Source organism: Theobroma cacao, chromosome 9, assembly GCF_000208745.1.
Source record: "Theobroma cacao cultivar B97-61/B2 chromosome 9, Criollo_cocoa_genome_V2, whole genome shotgun sequence".
In the NCBI taxonomy this organism is placed as follows: domain Eukaryota; kingdom Viridiplantae; phylum Streptophyta; class Magnoliopsida; order Malvales; family Malvaceae; genus Theobroma; species Theobroma cacao.
In genome coordinates this window covers 34,695,949-34,713,133 of record NC_030858.1, presented here as the reverse complement: position 1 = coordinate 34,713,133, position 17,185 = coordinate 34,695,949, and the positions used below count along the sequence as shown (strand labels likewise).

At 35.6% G+C, this 17,185-nt stretch overlaps 2 protein-coding genes across 3 annotated transcripts; one reads left to right on the top strand and one right to left on the bottom strand.

The window, feature by feature from the left end:
- LOC18590400 (protein TIC 100) lies at positions 613–7,040 on the bottom strand. Of its 2 annotated transcripts, XM_018128046.1 has the most exons (12): positions 6,276–6,916; positions 5,683–5,754; positions 5,269–5,358; positions 4,981–5,154; positions 4,616–4,706; positions 4,095–4,157; positions 3,930–3,996; positions 2,938–3,041; positions 2,731–2,857; positions 1,869–2,614; positions 1,017–1,518; positions 613–837 (listed from the first exon to the last, which is right to left on the bottom strand). In XM_018128046.1, the coding sequence occupies exons 1-11, from the start codon at positions 6,914–6,916 to the stop codon at positions 1,096–1,098; spliced, it is 2,598 nt and encodes an 865-aa protein (XP_017983535.1). In that variant the 3' UTR covers positions 613–837; positions 1,017–1,095. The 2 variants fall into 2 exon arrangements, with proteins under 2 accessions (XP_017983535.1, XP_017983536.1); XM_018128047.1 differs by having other exon boundaries at positions 668–1,518; positions 6,276–7,040.
- LOC18590397 (protein ROS1) lies at positions 10,906–16,606 on the top strand. Its single transcript, XM_007015883.2, has 18 exons — positions 10,906–11,200; positions 11,305–11,598; positions 11,753–11,843; positions 11,975–13,001; positions 13,114–13,193; positions 13,258–13,342; positions 13,431–13,522; positions 13,609–13,677; positions 13,795–13,831; positions 13,921–14,003; positions 14,313–14,738; positions 14,973–15,009; positions 15,084–15,141; positions 15,343–15,479; positions 15,609–15,674; positions 15,780–15,894; positions 15,967–16,005; positions 16,284–16,606. The coding sequence occupies exons 1-18, from the start codon at positions 10,921–10,923 to the stop codon at positions 16,466–16,468; spliced, it is 3,201 nt and encodes a 1,066-aa protein (XP_007015945.2). The 5' UTR covers positions 10,906–10,920; the 3' UTR covers positions 16,469–16,606.

Sequence of the window (17,185 nt, the reverse complement as noted above, 5' to 3'; positions counted from 1 at the left end):
CTTGGGTCATTAATTTTGTTAGGCTGAATACACGCTACTTCATTTCTTGTTTCAACTCTATAAGCTAGCTCTTGCCCTTTAATTTCATTTTTCTTGACTTTTGGTTACTCTAATTACTCAGGCATTTTCCTCTTATCTTGTTGAAATTGTAGTATTAACAAGAAAAGCCAGTTAGCTCAGGTTGACATCATGTTCACCAATGTTACATAGTGACTTTTAGAAGGACATAATCCACATGTCACTTGGGTTTTGGACACGTACAGATGAGCATGGTTGTTTTCTGTGGTTCATTTGACACATGATTATGAACCAAAGTGTTGGATATCTTACAGTAAAATCCCTGGATCGGGTTAGTTTGTAAAATTTTCATAGGCTTCAATACTTGAAACTTTAATTTTGTTGTTGCTTCTTTCTTCTTCCTAAACTTCTCAGCAGCATAGAGGAAGCTGGGAAATTTCCGAAACTGAGGATGATCGCTTCAAATGCTGTAGTCTCGTGGTGGTTTAATTGTGAATCAGTTATAGAGATTAGGATGATATAGTTTGCTGAGGTATTCAATCTGATGACTTAGAGCTTCAGATGTGCAGGTTTCAAGACAATGTGAGGCTTCCGTTTCGTAAAGCATGTTATTCTTTCTGAAGTTCACTGAAACATCTGGGCAAGTATGTGACTGAAGAATTTCCAGAAACATGCTCGTCGCTAACAAATTACAACATTTCTTAGTCTAAAAAATTACATGAAAATACAATCAGACCAAACTGTTAATACTTGATCATCCACTTCAATTTCTCAATTGCCTGAATGGAACTTCACCCGTCCTCGTATTCTTGCAAAAGTCTACCAAAAACCGACCGTTAAAATGAAGCATCCAAGAAACAAGCCAGATGAGACTTTGATGACCATCTTAGCTCTTTATTAATACAGAAGAATATATCCAAACTCGAAATGCTTTTTTAATGTTTAATCTAATGTTTAAATTTCTTTTCACTTATCAAAGATAAAAGCCAAATGCATACTTGAAATTAAGATTGGCTAAAAGGCAATCAAATGCAGCCTCAACAAAACTGACCCTCCTAGGTTCAACTGTTTAAGTTTCTACAATGAGGCTCGGCACCATTTAGTATCTGTATATGATTCCAAATAATACACTGGAATGTGCAAAGATAAAATGCTGTCTGAACATTCCTCCAGTGCAGCACGCGGCCCAAAACTGTTATGCTTTCTAGGTTTTTTTGGATTGCTTCTGGTATTAGCAGTAGCTGAAGGACATTTCAAAATCTTACATAAGGAGTGCAACTGAGACATCCGTCCATTAGAGCATTTTTGTGGTTGAACCTTTTGATGAGCTTGATTAAATGCTCTCAAGCTTCCTTTATGGGGAAGCACCGGAGGGAAACTGACTGAATCAATTGTTTTCAGGAGGTCATTGGGGTTTTCCACACTTGAGGGAGGATGTGGTTTAAGTGGTAATCTACATTGTTTCAATGACAAAATTGATTGCTGCAACATAGATGGAACCTGCAAAGCAGCAAAGGAAAACAATTGAAGCAAGGTAATCTCATAAAAGATATCTATTCTATTAGGATAAAGGATCCTCAAAATAAACATACTAGACATTAATCCCTGGATTGGTTGCCATTTGATATTGGAAGATAAAGCTTTTCTGCTGAATTTCCTATTGTTTTAGACCTCAAAAAATTGAGACTACTCAGCACAGTTTACATATGAATAATAATTTTGGAAATCTAATGTCATAAAGCAAATTGTTCACCTTCACAGATCATTCTCTCGCAAATCAATCACATTGTTTGCACAATGATCAGAACAGAAAAAGAAAGAAAATAAAAATTAATGGAATAAGAACTTACAGCTGAAACAAGGCTAGAAGAAGCAAATGACAATGAAGATGAAGAGAATGGAGATTCCCTAGGCTTCTTTCCCTTCTGATCGTTCTTTATGGGGCCTCGATCTGCAGCAACAGATCCAAAACTGGAAGGTGCATCATCATCATCCTCTTCCTCTTCATCATCCTCTTCTACATCTTCATCAACCTCCTCTTTGGTAATAGCTTTTTTCCCTTGGTTAGCTACCACAGAAGTATCTTCTTCCTCCTGCATACCCATTTCCACTTTCTTCTGCTCCTCTTTTTCTTTCATCCTTAACTCCTCATCCATGTCCTCAATGGCCTCTTCCAAACACAATTCAGCCTCTATAAGGTCAAGTTCCTTTTCAATAAGCTTCATTTTCATGTCACCAGCTTTCTTCTTCTCTTCAGTCCACTTTTCTAGTTTATCAAATCCTGGCTTCAATGCATTTTCTATTGCCGTTATGAATCGCTTCCATATATTATCCCCTTTTACAATCACTTCTCGTCCATAGAACTCATCAAATCCGAGGGGTAGGAACTGAGCCTTCTCAGGGTCCACATCTTCACCTTCTTTTAGAGGCGGCTGCCAAAATAATCGGACCCCATGTTTCTCATCCTCAACATAATTAATTAATCTTCCAGTTGGGGTGTGCAAAATGAGGGGATCTTCAGTATAAATTAGTTTTGATGGATCTTCAGGGTCAGGCTCTGGTTCTTTGTTGATAAGAAGAAACTCGGGAGTCTCATCTGATGAAGAAATTGTAACGCATACATTTCAATGAACCAAAAAACAAAAAAAAAAGGAAGATTCTTTTTATAACTTTCAAAGGCTAAGAACTGGCGAAGGAAATGAGGAAGAATACCTTTTGACCACCAATATTCAAGCTCAGCAGGCATCGGTAGCCTCAGGGGAGCTTTATAAAAGGAGTTTAACCACATTTCTCTTTCCTGATCAACTTCATGCACATATGTCTTCCAATAATCAGGAACCTGCCAAACAAACTTACTTATTACCTCTCCTTTTCATGATCTTAGGAAGAATCTACCATGAAAAAGAAAACTTTACTTACTTCATAGAACTGGTTGATGAAACCCGGTGCCATCCACACATCATCTTCCTCATAGAAATAGGGGTGTTGAGGATCACCATAAGGACCCCTCTCTTCCCTAACCACTGTATAAGCAAATCAATAGCATGACTATAAGATGTTAATCTTTCAAATTCTCAGCAATTAAAAGTCAAAAGGCAGATAGTAATTTATGCAGAGCTAAATTTCTAGTATCAATTGAATTATGCTGAATATTGAACAAGAAATACATGTATTCAAACTTCAGAGAATAGCTAAGTCAGGCCTTCTGCATAGAGGATGAAACTCCAACAAACAAACTGTGTTCAAAGTTCTGATCATATTCTGGAACCCCCAAAAACATATTTTACACAATAGCTGTCAACATGCTCCGTGAAATCCTCTATGAGCTCCCTTTCGCTCCCAAAACATAAGATTAGCAGAAGATTTCTATGAAGGCTTTTACCAACAATGACTTGTGATAAACCCGATCCATATCTAACTATAAGTTTCTACAACTTTTAAAAGATTCAGCTTCAGCACAAGTTAAGATGTTGACTTATCCAGTTAGCACAAGATACAAAGGTCTCCCACTTCTATTTTCCATTTTGTTTTCTTCTCTTTCTTGTTCTCACTCAAGCATAGTTCTACAACCATGATTTATATCACACTCGAGAAACATTGATTGGCATGATGGACACTAGAGGACACAACACTCATGTCCATCGTGTCAGACACTTGTAGGGACAATTATAGGAGTAATTCATATGCCATATTTTCCTAAACAACTTGTAAATTTTAAAGATGTTATGCAATTTTGTCAAGAAACTTGCACTAGAGAATTATCTAAAGTACGATATTTCTGATATGAGCAATTCTTTGGCAAGAATATGATATAGGCATAATCACTTGTTCCCTTGTCTAGCAAGTTGCCGTGTCAAACAACATTTTGTGCTTATACAAATGTAATTGTTAATTGAGTCAAGACTACATACTTCCATCTGGCTTATTAACAAACATCCGAGCCTTAGCAGCAGCAACCTCTGCTATACCAGCATGCATCTGAAAAACTACAATGTGAGAGAAATACCATATTATAGAATTCTTTTTCCCATATTTTCTTTTGAACTATTTATTAAGCATGAAAAATTCCACAATACCGCTGAAATGTTCTCATCACAACCATTTGCATCCTCCAATAGATCTCCGAAATAGAATCTACCCTGCATGCATATAAGTTATGCAATAACATAAGCAGTTAAGCAGTCTTATAAGAGAATGCTTAGGTAGCTGAGAGAAATGGTTCATTCAACAAGGGAGATATTATTCTAAGAAGACTTTTTTTTTAAAAAAAAAAAAAAGAAACAATTTACATAGTCATATCAACCACTAACCAAATTGATTGATGAGTGTTTTGTTTTGTTTTGTTTTTTTTTTAAGATCATCATATCTTAACATCTTTCCCTTGAAACATATTGCATAAAGTTTCTATTTTCAAATTTGTATGTTACTAGAAAGCATTATTTAAAACAAAACAGAGGCTTATAATGTCAAGGCCAAGAGCTGAGGTGCAGTAGCATGTATTTAATCTTATGTATAAACCAATCCAAATCTTCATGGAAGAAATAATTTCATTACATAAGTTGAGCCTCAAAAAATTGGTTTATATTAAAGCACATACATAGATGGTGCGTTCATTGACTTCATATACACCACATCCATGCATTCTACCATGCTTCCACTGGCCAGCATAGCGGTATCGACCCTTTTCCCTGAAATAGAAACATTGGTCTCCATAACACCATAAATTGAGATACATGCCAACTAAAGGCTCAACAAAGATTAGCAGAAAAGTGAAGCACCTGCTCAAAACACAGAAAATTGCATTCATGATAAAACATAAATGCCCAATCTAGTACTTTTGAGAATTGAGATAAAGACTACAAAACCAACATGTGCATTATTATAAAAATAAGTGCAGATTCAAATGCAAGGATGAAAGTAATGAAAAAATAAAGAAATAAATAACTTGATAGTGGAACATACGGTTTTCTCCCAAAATGTTTGACCCACTCATCACTCTCGTAAAATGGAATTTCATACTGCCCTCCAGCAAGACGAATGCTATCTTCAACATCCATCTCTAACCATTCTCTATCTTCTGAGGACATGAAATCTCTTGATATTATTTTCCCTTCAGCTCGCATTTTTGCTTCGAGCCTAGAAAAATTGGAAATATCCAACCACATTATATCATGTCCATATCTATTCCTCAGATTGTAAAACCTATGTCATAACATAAGAGTATCATAAATAGTAACAACTATTACATACTTGGAATCTGGCACTGGTTCTATATCAGGAATATCAACTTCAACGACCCCATGACCTTCCATGTTATTTTGCAGCCATTCACCTTCATACCTAGGAAAGGAAATATCTTGTAAGATTTGTTCTTTTGTTGTAATAACCTTTTGTAAGCAGCATAGAATAGTACTTGAAGCACCTCATAATCCCAACACAGTACAAATTTATAGACCCAAAAAGAGGGTGGAAATTTTTACAACATTCTCAGGGTCGACTAATAAAAGCATACATTTCAGTCCCTACCACTCAAGCACAGCCTTATCTGGATGTTTAAGTGGCCTTGAAAGAATATATATATGAAGAAAGGTGAAAAACAACCTTATGATACAGAAACAGAGATAAACAAACAGAAGTAGGCTGCTGAATTAAATACTGACAAACCTGACCAGACCCTGTTCTGCAACATAAACACCTTTTCCATGAGCCAAGTCATCCCAAACAGTGCCTTCATACCTTGAACAAAGTGCAAAATTGAAAACAGTGAACAATCAAACAAGTTAAGTAATCCGGCATACCATAACTATGCCCTTCAAACATAGGAAAAACAAAATGAATGATTGGAAATGAGTAAATGACTTAACCGCAATATACATTCACATATGGCTGCCCCATATAAATCTATAATTTTGCACCTTGCTATACTCGAAGATTAAATTTTTTGAAGTTTTGAATCTTCAAAGTATATTCAACTTTTGTTTGTATATCTGAAGGCACTTTTTGCTTTCTGCATTCTTAAAAGCAATGTAAACTCTACAAGCAAAATTTAACTAGCAAAAACAATAACCACATGAAGCCTATAAAAGAATGCAGCTACCTCATTGACAAACTTGTGAATCCTAACTAAAGTTCCTCAATTACCACATTCGGATATTCTTATAAAGTAAATGCATTACCTTTCCCAAAAAAAAAATTCAAACAACAAAAATACTAACAAATTAAGGCCAAAAAAAGAGAAGAAAGTTTCTTTGACATACGAGCTTCCATCAGGGAAAATGTAGCTGACCCAATTGAGGAACTCCTCAATCCTATCCAACTCTTCAATAACCGCCTTCGGGTTCGAAATATCATAATGGTTATCCGGTATAGCCGGATAAGGCTTCCGATACGGAACATAAAACGGGGCAATCCCCGGGTCCCGACCCGCCTTAATCTCATCCCTCACAATTTCCCAATCTTCCTCATCAGCCCAAACCGGGTCCCACCCGGGTTTGGTCATCTCCAACGGAGCATCCACCCAATACTCCTTCAAATCCTCTTCCCGCCAATTCTCGGGATCTTCTGGAAAGTCCCATAAGTCTTCGTAGTAAATGTAGTCTTGGTCTTCTTCTTCTTGGATTCTCTTGAATCTTTTACTCTCGAGCACTCGATTGTACTTGCGGATGTTGGCTTCAGGGGTGTTTTCGGTTTCGGGCAGGGCGTCTCCGGGTCGAGTGTAGGTGAGAGTCTCGGAATCGGATTCTTCGATGTAGTCGTCGGAGGAAGAGGAGGAGTAGTCTGAGTCGGAGTCGGAGTCTGGATATTGTTGTTGTGACACAGTGAGTTGTTGTAATTGCTGTTCTTCCTCGTCTTCTGGGTCTTGTTGTGGCTCAGTGGGTTGTTCTTCTTCGTTAGACATTATTTCAGAGGGGAAAGCAAGAGAGGAAGAAGAAGAAGAAGAAGAAGAAGAAGAAGAAGATAAGGTGGAAAGTGTGAAGAACGATAGTTACAAAGGGAAGATGAGAGCAGAGAGTGACAGAGTGGTTTATCATTTCAAAAGGGTTTTGGGCATTTTGGCCTTTTCCTTGTCCTCCGGTGATTTTGTCTTTTTTTGTTTTTTGAAGTATTATCCTACAATATAATCGACCAGTAGTTTTTTTTTTTCTTTTAAACATTTACAAGTTGTAAACTTATTACTGTTTATTTAATTATAAACTTATAAAGCTAATAATTAATTAGTCAATGTGTTTAATACATGATAAGTGTATAAATTAGTTTGCGAAGATTTTAAATTTAATTGTTGACATATAAAATAATAACAATTTATTTATTTATTTATTTTTAGCTTGTGATTAAAATTTTGGAAGGAATAGAAAATAATATTAATAATAATTATATTGAGACCTCCTATTTAGTTATCACTTTTTTTACCTAAATGAATGAAAAGAAAAAGGAGTAGCTTTATATTCTTTCTTAAAGTAAAAAAAAATTAACATTTATTTAATATAAAGTAACTTCTTATTTTTGTTTCCAAATTTCTTATTTACTTGCCCCTTCATATTTATCCTATCTCTATTATTTAGAAAGAAAGTATATTACTTTAAAAAATCTCTTAACTATTTATGAAATTTTAAATAAATTTTTATTTTTTATTAGATTTAATTAAATTTTTATATTTTTATTTTAAATCAAATAAATATTTATTAATAATAATAATATATAATTAACTATTAATCATAATAATTTATTCAATATAAAATAAAAATAAAAATTTAATTGAATATAATAAAAAATATACAAATACTTTTATGGAAAGTCTTTGAAATTTAATTTTTAAGTATTATGAATGGCTTAAATGTCACGAATTTTATATCAGTAAGAAATTAAATAAATTTTGAGTATATAAACATAAATTTTTCACCATTTATCAAGTACGTTTTTTAAGTTGAGAATGTGAGTTCGTGATTTAAGCTCTATTTTCAAGGTTAAGGTCATACAAACTTGAGTTTAAGTTATATATTTGATATTAAAATAAACTTAAATACAAAGATCAAGGTAAATCCAAATCTTTATTGATGTAGACCTAAAGTAGTGTGAAAGTCTCTCTCTTTCATGGTAAAAGAACTAATACAACGAAAATATTAAATAATTAAGTGAAATAAAATATCACAAATCTTATATAAATAATAGATGAGGTGAGTCCTAAGTATATAAATATAAGTCTCTCACTATATATTAGAGAATGGTTTGATTAATAGTACAATCAAGGCAACCATAGCAAAGCTCAAATCAGAAAGCACATCCAATAACAAAGAAACCAAGGCCCAAGTTGGATTCAAAACCTGACCCAGAACAGAGCCTAAAGCCGTAAAACCTTTGGAAAGTTGAGAACAATCCGGTTTCCTTGGACCTTGAAGCACAGTGAAAATCGAACTCATCAACCCTTCTTTTTGTTAAACTAAACCACCAATTTTATTGTTATCGTCTAACAGCAAAACCATCCATGCTGTTGTCTCCCAAAAAACCAACATTCACTGTTTTTCTCTTGTAAACTCTACTTGCCTCTGAATTCTATGCAGCATTGACTGTATCCAGTGAGTACAGTTTCAAAAGTTCAGTCACAATTTATAGCATCATCATAGCAAGAGCTGTTTTGGGCATTGTTTTTTTACTTTTAATGTTAATTATTTAAGCTGTTTCTGAAGAATTTGATTGCAACAAGCTCTGTTAACTTTTTTTATAGCTGGGTTTATGTATGTTTCTTTGTTACTGTTTTTGACTGCTTACTGCTCACCTGAATTACTCTTCTTTTACTGGCCCCTATTTCTCTGACTCTCTCTCTCTCTTTTTGTTCTGGTTTTGCTTTTTCTCAGTAGAATTTACGTGTTTTCTTTGGTTCTTAGGTTAAACCTGAAAAAATGTCAGGGTATAATATTTACAGGAGAACACCAAAAAGGGCTAAGTTTAGCGATGCAATGGAGGAAAAAGAAGGGAGGAAAGAACAATGCGGTTGGGTTCCAGGGACGCCGCAGACCAAGAACGTTTATGTTAAAAAGCGGTCGAGAAAGAAGCTTGCTACACAAGAAAAAGATTTCGACTCGCTATTTGGGAGTTCTTTTGCTACGAGTTCTTCATATGAAAAGAACCTTCTGTTTACTCAACAAGAAATTGATTCTGACAGACCATCTGTTACTTGTGTTACTATGATTTCTGCGGATGAAGAGAATGTTCAGTTTGGTTCTCGTGTGGCATTGACAGGATACGAAAAGGAGCAAAATTCTGACAGAACAGAAAGCACATGTTTGGATTCTGCAGCCATAATAGACTTGAACATGAGCTTGGATTCTCTAGGGACGATAAATTTCAATGCTAGAAAGGAGGAACAGGATTGTGCTCCAGGCTTGATAGATTTGAATGTAAGTATGAAAAAGGAACATAATTCAGTTAAAACCAGAGGCTCATGCTTGGAGTCTGCTGACTCCACAGGCACAAGCAAGGAAAAGGAACAGAGTTTCGATGGAGTAGAAAGGACATTTTCGGGTTCTCCAGGCTTGATAGATTTGAATATAAGTATTTATAGTTTGGAAGAGGTTGATGGTTCTACAGAGCAAGCAATGCAGACTCATGAGAGTGAATCCACATGTTTAGTTTCTGGTGGAGTGATTGACGGTTTAGGCATCTTGGACTCTGGGGAGTCGAATAAAGGTCTTAGTCATTGTGATTCAGTATTGAGTCATAATCCTTTCAAAGAATTCCTAAGTTTCCCAGAGCCTAAAGCTTCTCAGGCATCTGTATATGCAGATGCAATGTCACAAACTTTTTCAACTGACAGAAAGATTGAGAATTCCCCTCCCATGAAGGAGCCTGATAGTGAAAAATTAAGCTCAAACCTTAACTTAGTTCAGGGTAAGGGATGCTGATTTTGTCCTTTAGTGTCTCATTGATATATTTATGTTGCATCTCTATTTTCTTATTATAAGATTTCATGTTCTAATATAGCTAACTTTGGGTTCAGATGATGGCTTAATGCAAGAGAATGTAACTTGTGAGCAGATTGATGCCAAAGATTGCATAGATTCCAAGAAGACACAAAACAAACCAAAAAGGAAGAAACACAGGCCCAAAGTTGTAATTGATGGCGAACAAACCAAACCAAACCCTGCAACTCCAAAGCAAGCAAGGGAAAAGAAACCAAAGCTTGCAACTCCAAAGCAAACCAAGGAAAAGAAACCAAGGGTTTCAGCTCCAAAGCAAGCTAAGGAAACAAAATCTGAGCATGTAAGGAAGCGTAGAAGCTCCAGTTTGAAGGATGTCATCATTGAAGGCACAGCTCTCAATCCATTGGAGACCAAAAATCTATCTGACATCCAAAGCAACCTGATCATAGAGATCAAAGAAACCAAAGCACCTATCGCAAGGGCTTTGGATTTTCAATCTGAAAGTTTGGATGCTAAAGATGTGGGTTCTGCTTCTCCTACTGTACCAAACAAGAAAGGAAGGTCCAAAAGGAGAAGGAAATTGAATTTGTTCAGTTTCACTTTTATGTGTGAGACAAAAAAGGGCAAGAAGAGCAAGAAAAGACTATTAACTGTTAATTGGTGTCCGAGAAAAAGGAGGTTGCAAATGAAGAGGCCACAGAAGGTAAGAAGTAGAATTCACTCAAACTCCAGTTTTCTTAAACAAGTTACCCTAAACCTTTACTAATGAAGCTTATAAGGTGCTTTATTCATTGATATACTACAGGTAACTGAGAGGAATGCTTTACTCAGTGATAAGTCAGAGGTACCTGAGGTGGATGCAAAGATTGGTCTTTCATTTATTGATAAGCCAAGGGTAATAGAGACAGATACTAACTATGGGCTTCAAACTCACAATGCTGGATTTGCTGAATTTCAAGTTCACGACAACATTATAGTCACTTATATGAGTGATGATGCTTTAGTCTCTGATAAGAGGGATCTTTCCACAATGGGAGAGATGGAGGTATCTGCTTTAATGGAGAGGTTGATGGAGGCCCCTACTTTAAGAACAGAGATGGAAACCCCTGCTTTAACAGAGAGGTCTGAAAGGACAGAAACTCCAAAAGAGTTTGACAATAGTACATGCAAAAGGAAAGGTGAGGGAAGCACATCAGTAGTTCAGAAAAGTACAGGCAAGAGAAAACCTAAGGAAAGCACACCAGATGCCACTACCAAGTCAAAAGGTATTTCCCCTAGGCACAACACAACATAACATTAACAACAGAAAAGCTGTCTTTTCTATATTCTTGAAGCTAAAACAGTAAAATACATCATGCATTTGATGCAGGTCGAAAGGCAGTCTTAAGCAAAAAGGATATTAATCTAATTATTCAGAAACTGCAGTCTTTGCGTATCAGTGATGAAGGCACACTGGTTCCCTATCAAGGGACTAAGAAGAAAAAATCGTCGAAAGTTGACCTAGACTCGGAGACATTGAGAGTTTGGAACTTGCTGATGAACATAGATGATGGCGGGAGTGAAGAGGAAGCAAGTGAAGAAACTGAGAAGTGGTGGGCAAAAGAGAGAGAAATTTTTTTTGGTTATGTATCCTCGTTTAATGCGCGTATGTATCAAATACAAGGTACATTGAATCCTTTGCTAAGCAGCTTATCTCTACCTTATCTATGGAATCTTTTTGTTGATGATTATGTGTCTTAATAAGAATGCATTATTTTCAATATACATTTTTGGTTAGTGATTTGCACAACCTTACTGACAGCAAACTTTCTTCATAGGGGATAGAGGCTTCAGAAAATGGAATGGTTCAGTTCTGGATTCAGCAGTAGGAGTTTTCCTAACACAGAACGTATCAGACCACCTTTCCAGGTATATAACAAACTTCTTAGCTTTATTTTTATTTTTTTTCTCTGCTCTCTTTTTAACAGATTGACAATGAAAACTTAGAGATAATGATTGAGAATTTTTAGTTAATTTAATGCCTTTTTTGTCTTTCACAGCAATGCCTTTATGTCACTTGCTGCAAAGTTCCCCCCTCAGCCAACATGTCAGAACAGAGCAAGTGATGAAGTCCTGGAGATCTTACGTATCCAAGAGTCAGTTGGAAGAAGCATAGCAGCAGAATATGATGCTGAAGGTAACAAGTATTTTGTCAGTGAACCTGAACCAGAAAGGAGTATGGAATTGGGAAGAGGAACAGAGACCTTGGCTGGTGGGGTAGAGGGAACAAGCTCCACTGAAATTGAAGACATTACATCAGTGTGCATGCCAAATAGTTTGGAGACTTCTAGTGGTTACGGAGGCAGTCTACAGATTAAAAACACAAACTTGCCAGAGGAATCACGCTATAACCCAAATGTGATATTATCATGCAACAAGAAACCCGAAAATGAATGTAATGAGATGAAGCATGGAAATGAAACATCCAGTTCAAAGAGATCAGCTAACCTGAAAGGTAGCTGTGGACGTATCTCTCCGTCCTGTTCTCAAGATTCCCTTGATATGTCCCTTCGCACTTCCAATCTGGAGGTAGATCATCCAGAGATTTCAGAAGATTTAGAGGTACATAATGAAGCCAAGCGTTGTGTACCCCTTGCACCAAAGGAAGAGGCAGAAGCTGAAATGGGAGAAGTTTCCCATGCTAGACACTGCTTCCAAGAGGAGATGATGAGCTTCCAGTCTCAAAAGACGCCAGTTGATGCACCTGTATTCCCTGTAGACAAAGCAGAACAAACTCAGAACACTACGATGCACCATGATGATGCACCTACCATTAGCAAGAAAAGGGGTAGAGGGAAATCACCAAAGAAAGATGAATCTACTTCAAGGGGAAAGAATAAAAATAGTAAGAAGGCAGAAGACAATTTTGACTGGGATAGTTTAAGGATAAAGTATGCCACTGGCCCAAGAAGTAGCGATCAAATGGATTCTGTGGACTGGGAGGCAGTCAGGCTTGCAGACATTGAAGATGTAGCAAATGCCATTAAAGCACGAGGGCAGCACAGAGTAATTGCAGGGAAAATCCAAGTAAGGAACCTACGTATTAGAACACCATATTCAGCATGGTTTATTCGAGATAAAAATGTAACTCAGATGGAAAATTACTCTTACAAATATTCCCATTTGTTCATTTTTGCAGAAATTCCTTAACCGAGTGGTTAACCTACATGAATGCCTTGACCTTGAATGGCTACGAAACGTCCCACCTGATTTAGCGAAGTAAGCCCACGAATATTTGGACTTGCTAAATTTGCATGTACTCATGTTTATTCTATACCCATAGGGAATACCTGCTGAAAGTTGATGGACTGGGGTTGAAGAGTGTCGAGTGCGTACGGCTTTTGACATTGGAGAATGTTGCCTTCCCAGTAAAATTTAATCTAATAAAATAATGATTACTTGTTCGTTAATAAAATTGATCTCTTCACTCAAAAAGTTGGTTGTTTCTTCAACAAGGTTGACACAAATGTTGGTCGAATAGCGGTACGTCTAGGATGGGTTCCCCTCCAACCACTGCCTGAAGAACTTCAGATACATCTCCTTGAACAGTAAGCATCATACAGCTGAGAAGCAAAATCACTAATTTCTACAAGGGAAAAGAGGATGAAAGGGCACTAATAATATTTTTGTGCAGGTACCCTATAATGGATTCCATTCAGAAATACCTCTGGCCGCGACTCTGCACCTTAGACCAGAAAACACTGTAATTCCAAAGCTTCCTATATATTAAACAATCTTAAATGAGTGTGCTTAGATGACAGAATATTTGCTGATTTCATTAAGATTATTAACTAATACTTTGACATACTGCTTGATTCAGATATGAACTACATTATCAGATGATAACCTTTGGAAAGGTATTTGATCATGATACTGTCTTTTTCACTTATTATTTATTTTTATTGAAGATGCTAAATGGTTACCACATACTTCAAAATTTTTCCAGGTTTTCTGCACCAAGAAAAATCCAAATTGTAATGCTTGTCCAATGAGGGCAGATTGCAGACACTTTGCAAGTGCATTTGCAAGGTTTGTATCATATCGATAATTAAAATTACTAAGGCCAGTTTTATTTTGGATTTAATGGGAATGTACAGGAGACATTAGATGCTGAATAAGGAAAAACAGATTTCCCCATAGTTTTTTTTTTTTTTTTGAAAGGTAGATTTCCCCATAGTTATAGATCATGGAAATAACAAAACATTCCAAGATCTCAATTGTCATCCTCATGTAAGAAATAAAGAGGTACAGCTAGATGTTTCAGCATGCTATAAACTTCCCCTTTTAGATTTATATCATAAATAGCTTGTTCTTACAAATCAAAACTGCTGGATGCAGTTCAAGGCTTGCACTGCCAGGGCCATCTGATAAAATGAATGCGAGTCCAGCAGTTCCTGAAGGTTCAACTGCAATTTTCGACCCCCTACCATTAGTATCTTCATCAGAGGCTACACCATTTCATTGTTCTAGATCGCAAATCAAGATTTGTGAGCCTCTCATTGAAGAACCCATCGAACTACTTCCAAAACTTGAATCTCCACAATCAGAGGAACCAGAGATTGAATATGATTCTGAAGGAATTCCTATTATCAGACTAAATCTTGAAAACTTTAAGGCAAGTTTGTGCAGCTACGTGAACAACAGCAATATCACGTTTGAAGATGGTGAAAGTTCAAAAGCAATAGTTGCTTTGACTCCAGAAGCAGCTTCAATTCCTGCCCCGAAACTGAAGTATGTTAGCCGGTTAAGAACAGAGCATCTAGTGTAAGTATTCATCTTTCATGTAAACTTATTGTGTATCATTTAACTCAGGGTAGGAACCTAATATAAAAAGGTAAAATTATTTAGATTGTGCCAAATAATTAGCAATACTGTTTGAACTGTACGTTAAAACTTCATGTTCATTAGAAGATTATCTTTTTTTTATTGTTGGGTACAGATTATCTTGTTATTTCAAACATAGGCAATTGATACTAACAATTTACTTGTCTCATGCAGTTATGAGCTGCCACGAAACCACTTTCTTCTAGAACAGGTAAGCTAACCTAACGAATAAAATTGTTCTATGATACATGAATTTAAAGTCTGATTGCCTCTTATCTATTACAGCTAGAACAAACAGAATCTGATGAAGAAGTGCAGTACCATCTTGCTATATGGAGACCAGGTATTATGTAAAGTAAACAATATACATTCATGAACAAGCCAATTTATCTTAATAATCCGTTAGTGCATAAAGATTAGCATATGATTGATAGATGAAATAATATGTTCTCTGGACTCTAAGATGCATATTCCCCCAAGTTTTCAAGCCTATTCTCACATTATGAAACAATATGTTTTGCATTGGGGCAATATATGGTGTCAGGTGAAACTGAAGACTCATTGGTGCCACCAAAGAAAACATGCAATTCTATGGAGTTTGAGCTTTGCAATGATCAAACATGTTTTTCATGCAACAATACTAGGGAACAGAATGCCAACATAGTCCGTGCCACTCTTTTGGTGAGTGAACAAAAAATCACTTCATAAACCCCATCCCCGCCCCCCACAAAATGAAAAACTTAAATTGTATGCATATCCTTGCTAAAGTAGTTGCAATATATATTACTAAATTACTAATTGGATGAACAGATACCTTGCAGAGTAGCAATGAGACGTAGCTTTCCACTGAATGGAACATACTTTCAAGTGAATGAGGTGAAACCATTTATATAATGTTTTTGTATTTAATCAAACTCTTATCTGATCACTAAAATTGTGGATCAAAAACTTCTGCCATGTAACATTTGATCTCCTGCGTAGGTATTTGCTGATCATGAAACTAGTCTTCGACCCATTAACATTTCAAGGGATTTGATATATAATCTCAGAACTAGAACTGCATACTTTGGATCGTCAGCAACAGCAATATTTAGAGGTAGATAATCGTGATTCACAGTTCAACATGTAAACCTCAAACATTTTATTCATAAAATACCTTTTTAAACAGGTTTATCAATGGAAGAAATTCAGAAATGCTGTTGGAAAGGTACGAAAGAAGTTCCTAAAAACCATTCATCAGGGGTTTTATTGTTGTTATAGCTGATTGTGTCAAGGACAAGATTTACAATTAGCATCAATGAAAGGTCAGAGTGGTGCAAACCCAAGACCAATACCATCGAGACTGAGTGAATCTTTAACTATTGAGTCAAGCTCTTTTTAGCTAGCATGAGCCAGTTACTATATTTTGCCAGACATGTTTTATTTTGATCCTTGACATAATCTCTGGTAGTCAAATTTTAGTACTAAAACTTTTTGATTTTTCAGGGGTTATTTGTGTGAGAGGATTTGAGCGTAGTACAGGGGCTCCTAGACCACTCGTAAGAAGATTTCACTGCTCACCAAGTAAGATGGAGAAGGTAAAAAGAGAGACAAGGGAAGATGGGATGTCCAATAAAGGTAGCAAAAGGAAAGCAAAAGAAACACGACATATAATTGATGACAGAACCTGAAACGATTTTCATTTCAATCCTCAATTTGTAAATAATTTATCATTACCAAATGAGTGGTATATATTTCCATTTGTAAATTTTTGACAAATTTACATCAATTTGTAAAATATTTCCATTTGTGATGGATGGTATTTTTTAATTAGAGATTTCAACCTAAAAGGTTTTTCAAATTCAAACGATGGTATAAATGATGTAGAGTTTACTGAATGAAAAGAGAATTACATTTTGTTATTATAATAATTTATTCAATTAAATCAATATCAAGTTTTACATTTTAATAAAAAAGAAACCATATTCAATTTTAGTTGATGAGTTGACGTGACCAAAAAATTTTGATACATTTGGTCATCTCATTGGTTGAGGTTGAATCTAAAGACAGGTTCAATTTTCATTCAAATTAAAAGTTTATTTATTTAAAATTAAAATTTAAGAATTCATTTATTATTATAACACATAAACATTTTTAAGATTTAAGCTTTAACAAAAAAAAATTAAGAGCTAATTAAAATGTCAGCTGACATCCTTTTAAAAATTTATTGAAGTCTTCTTAAACAAATTCTACAAATAGATAATTCTCAATTCTCACCGAACTATGTTCACATATTAAATAGGTATGTTATAAAGTAATTATTAACAAAGTTAATTTGTTGAATTAGATTGACCACGCGGACGATCCATTACATTAATCATGGTTCTTTCCCTTTTAATGAATTTGCC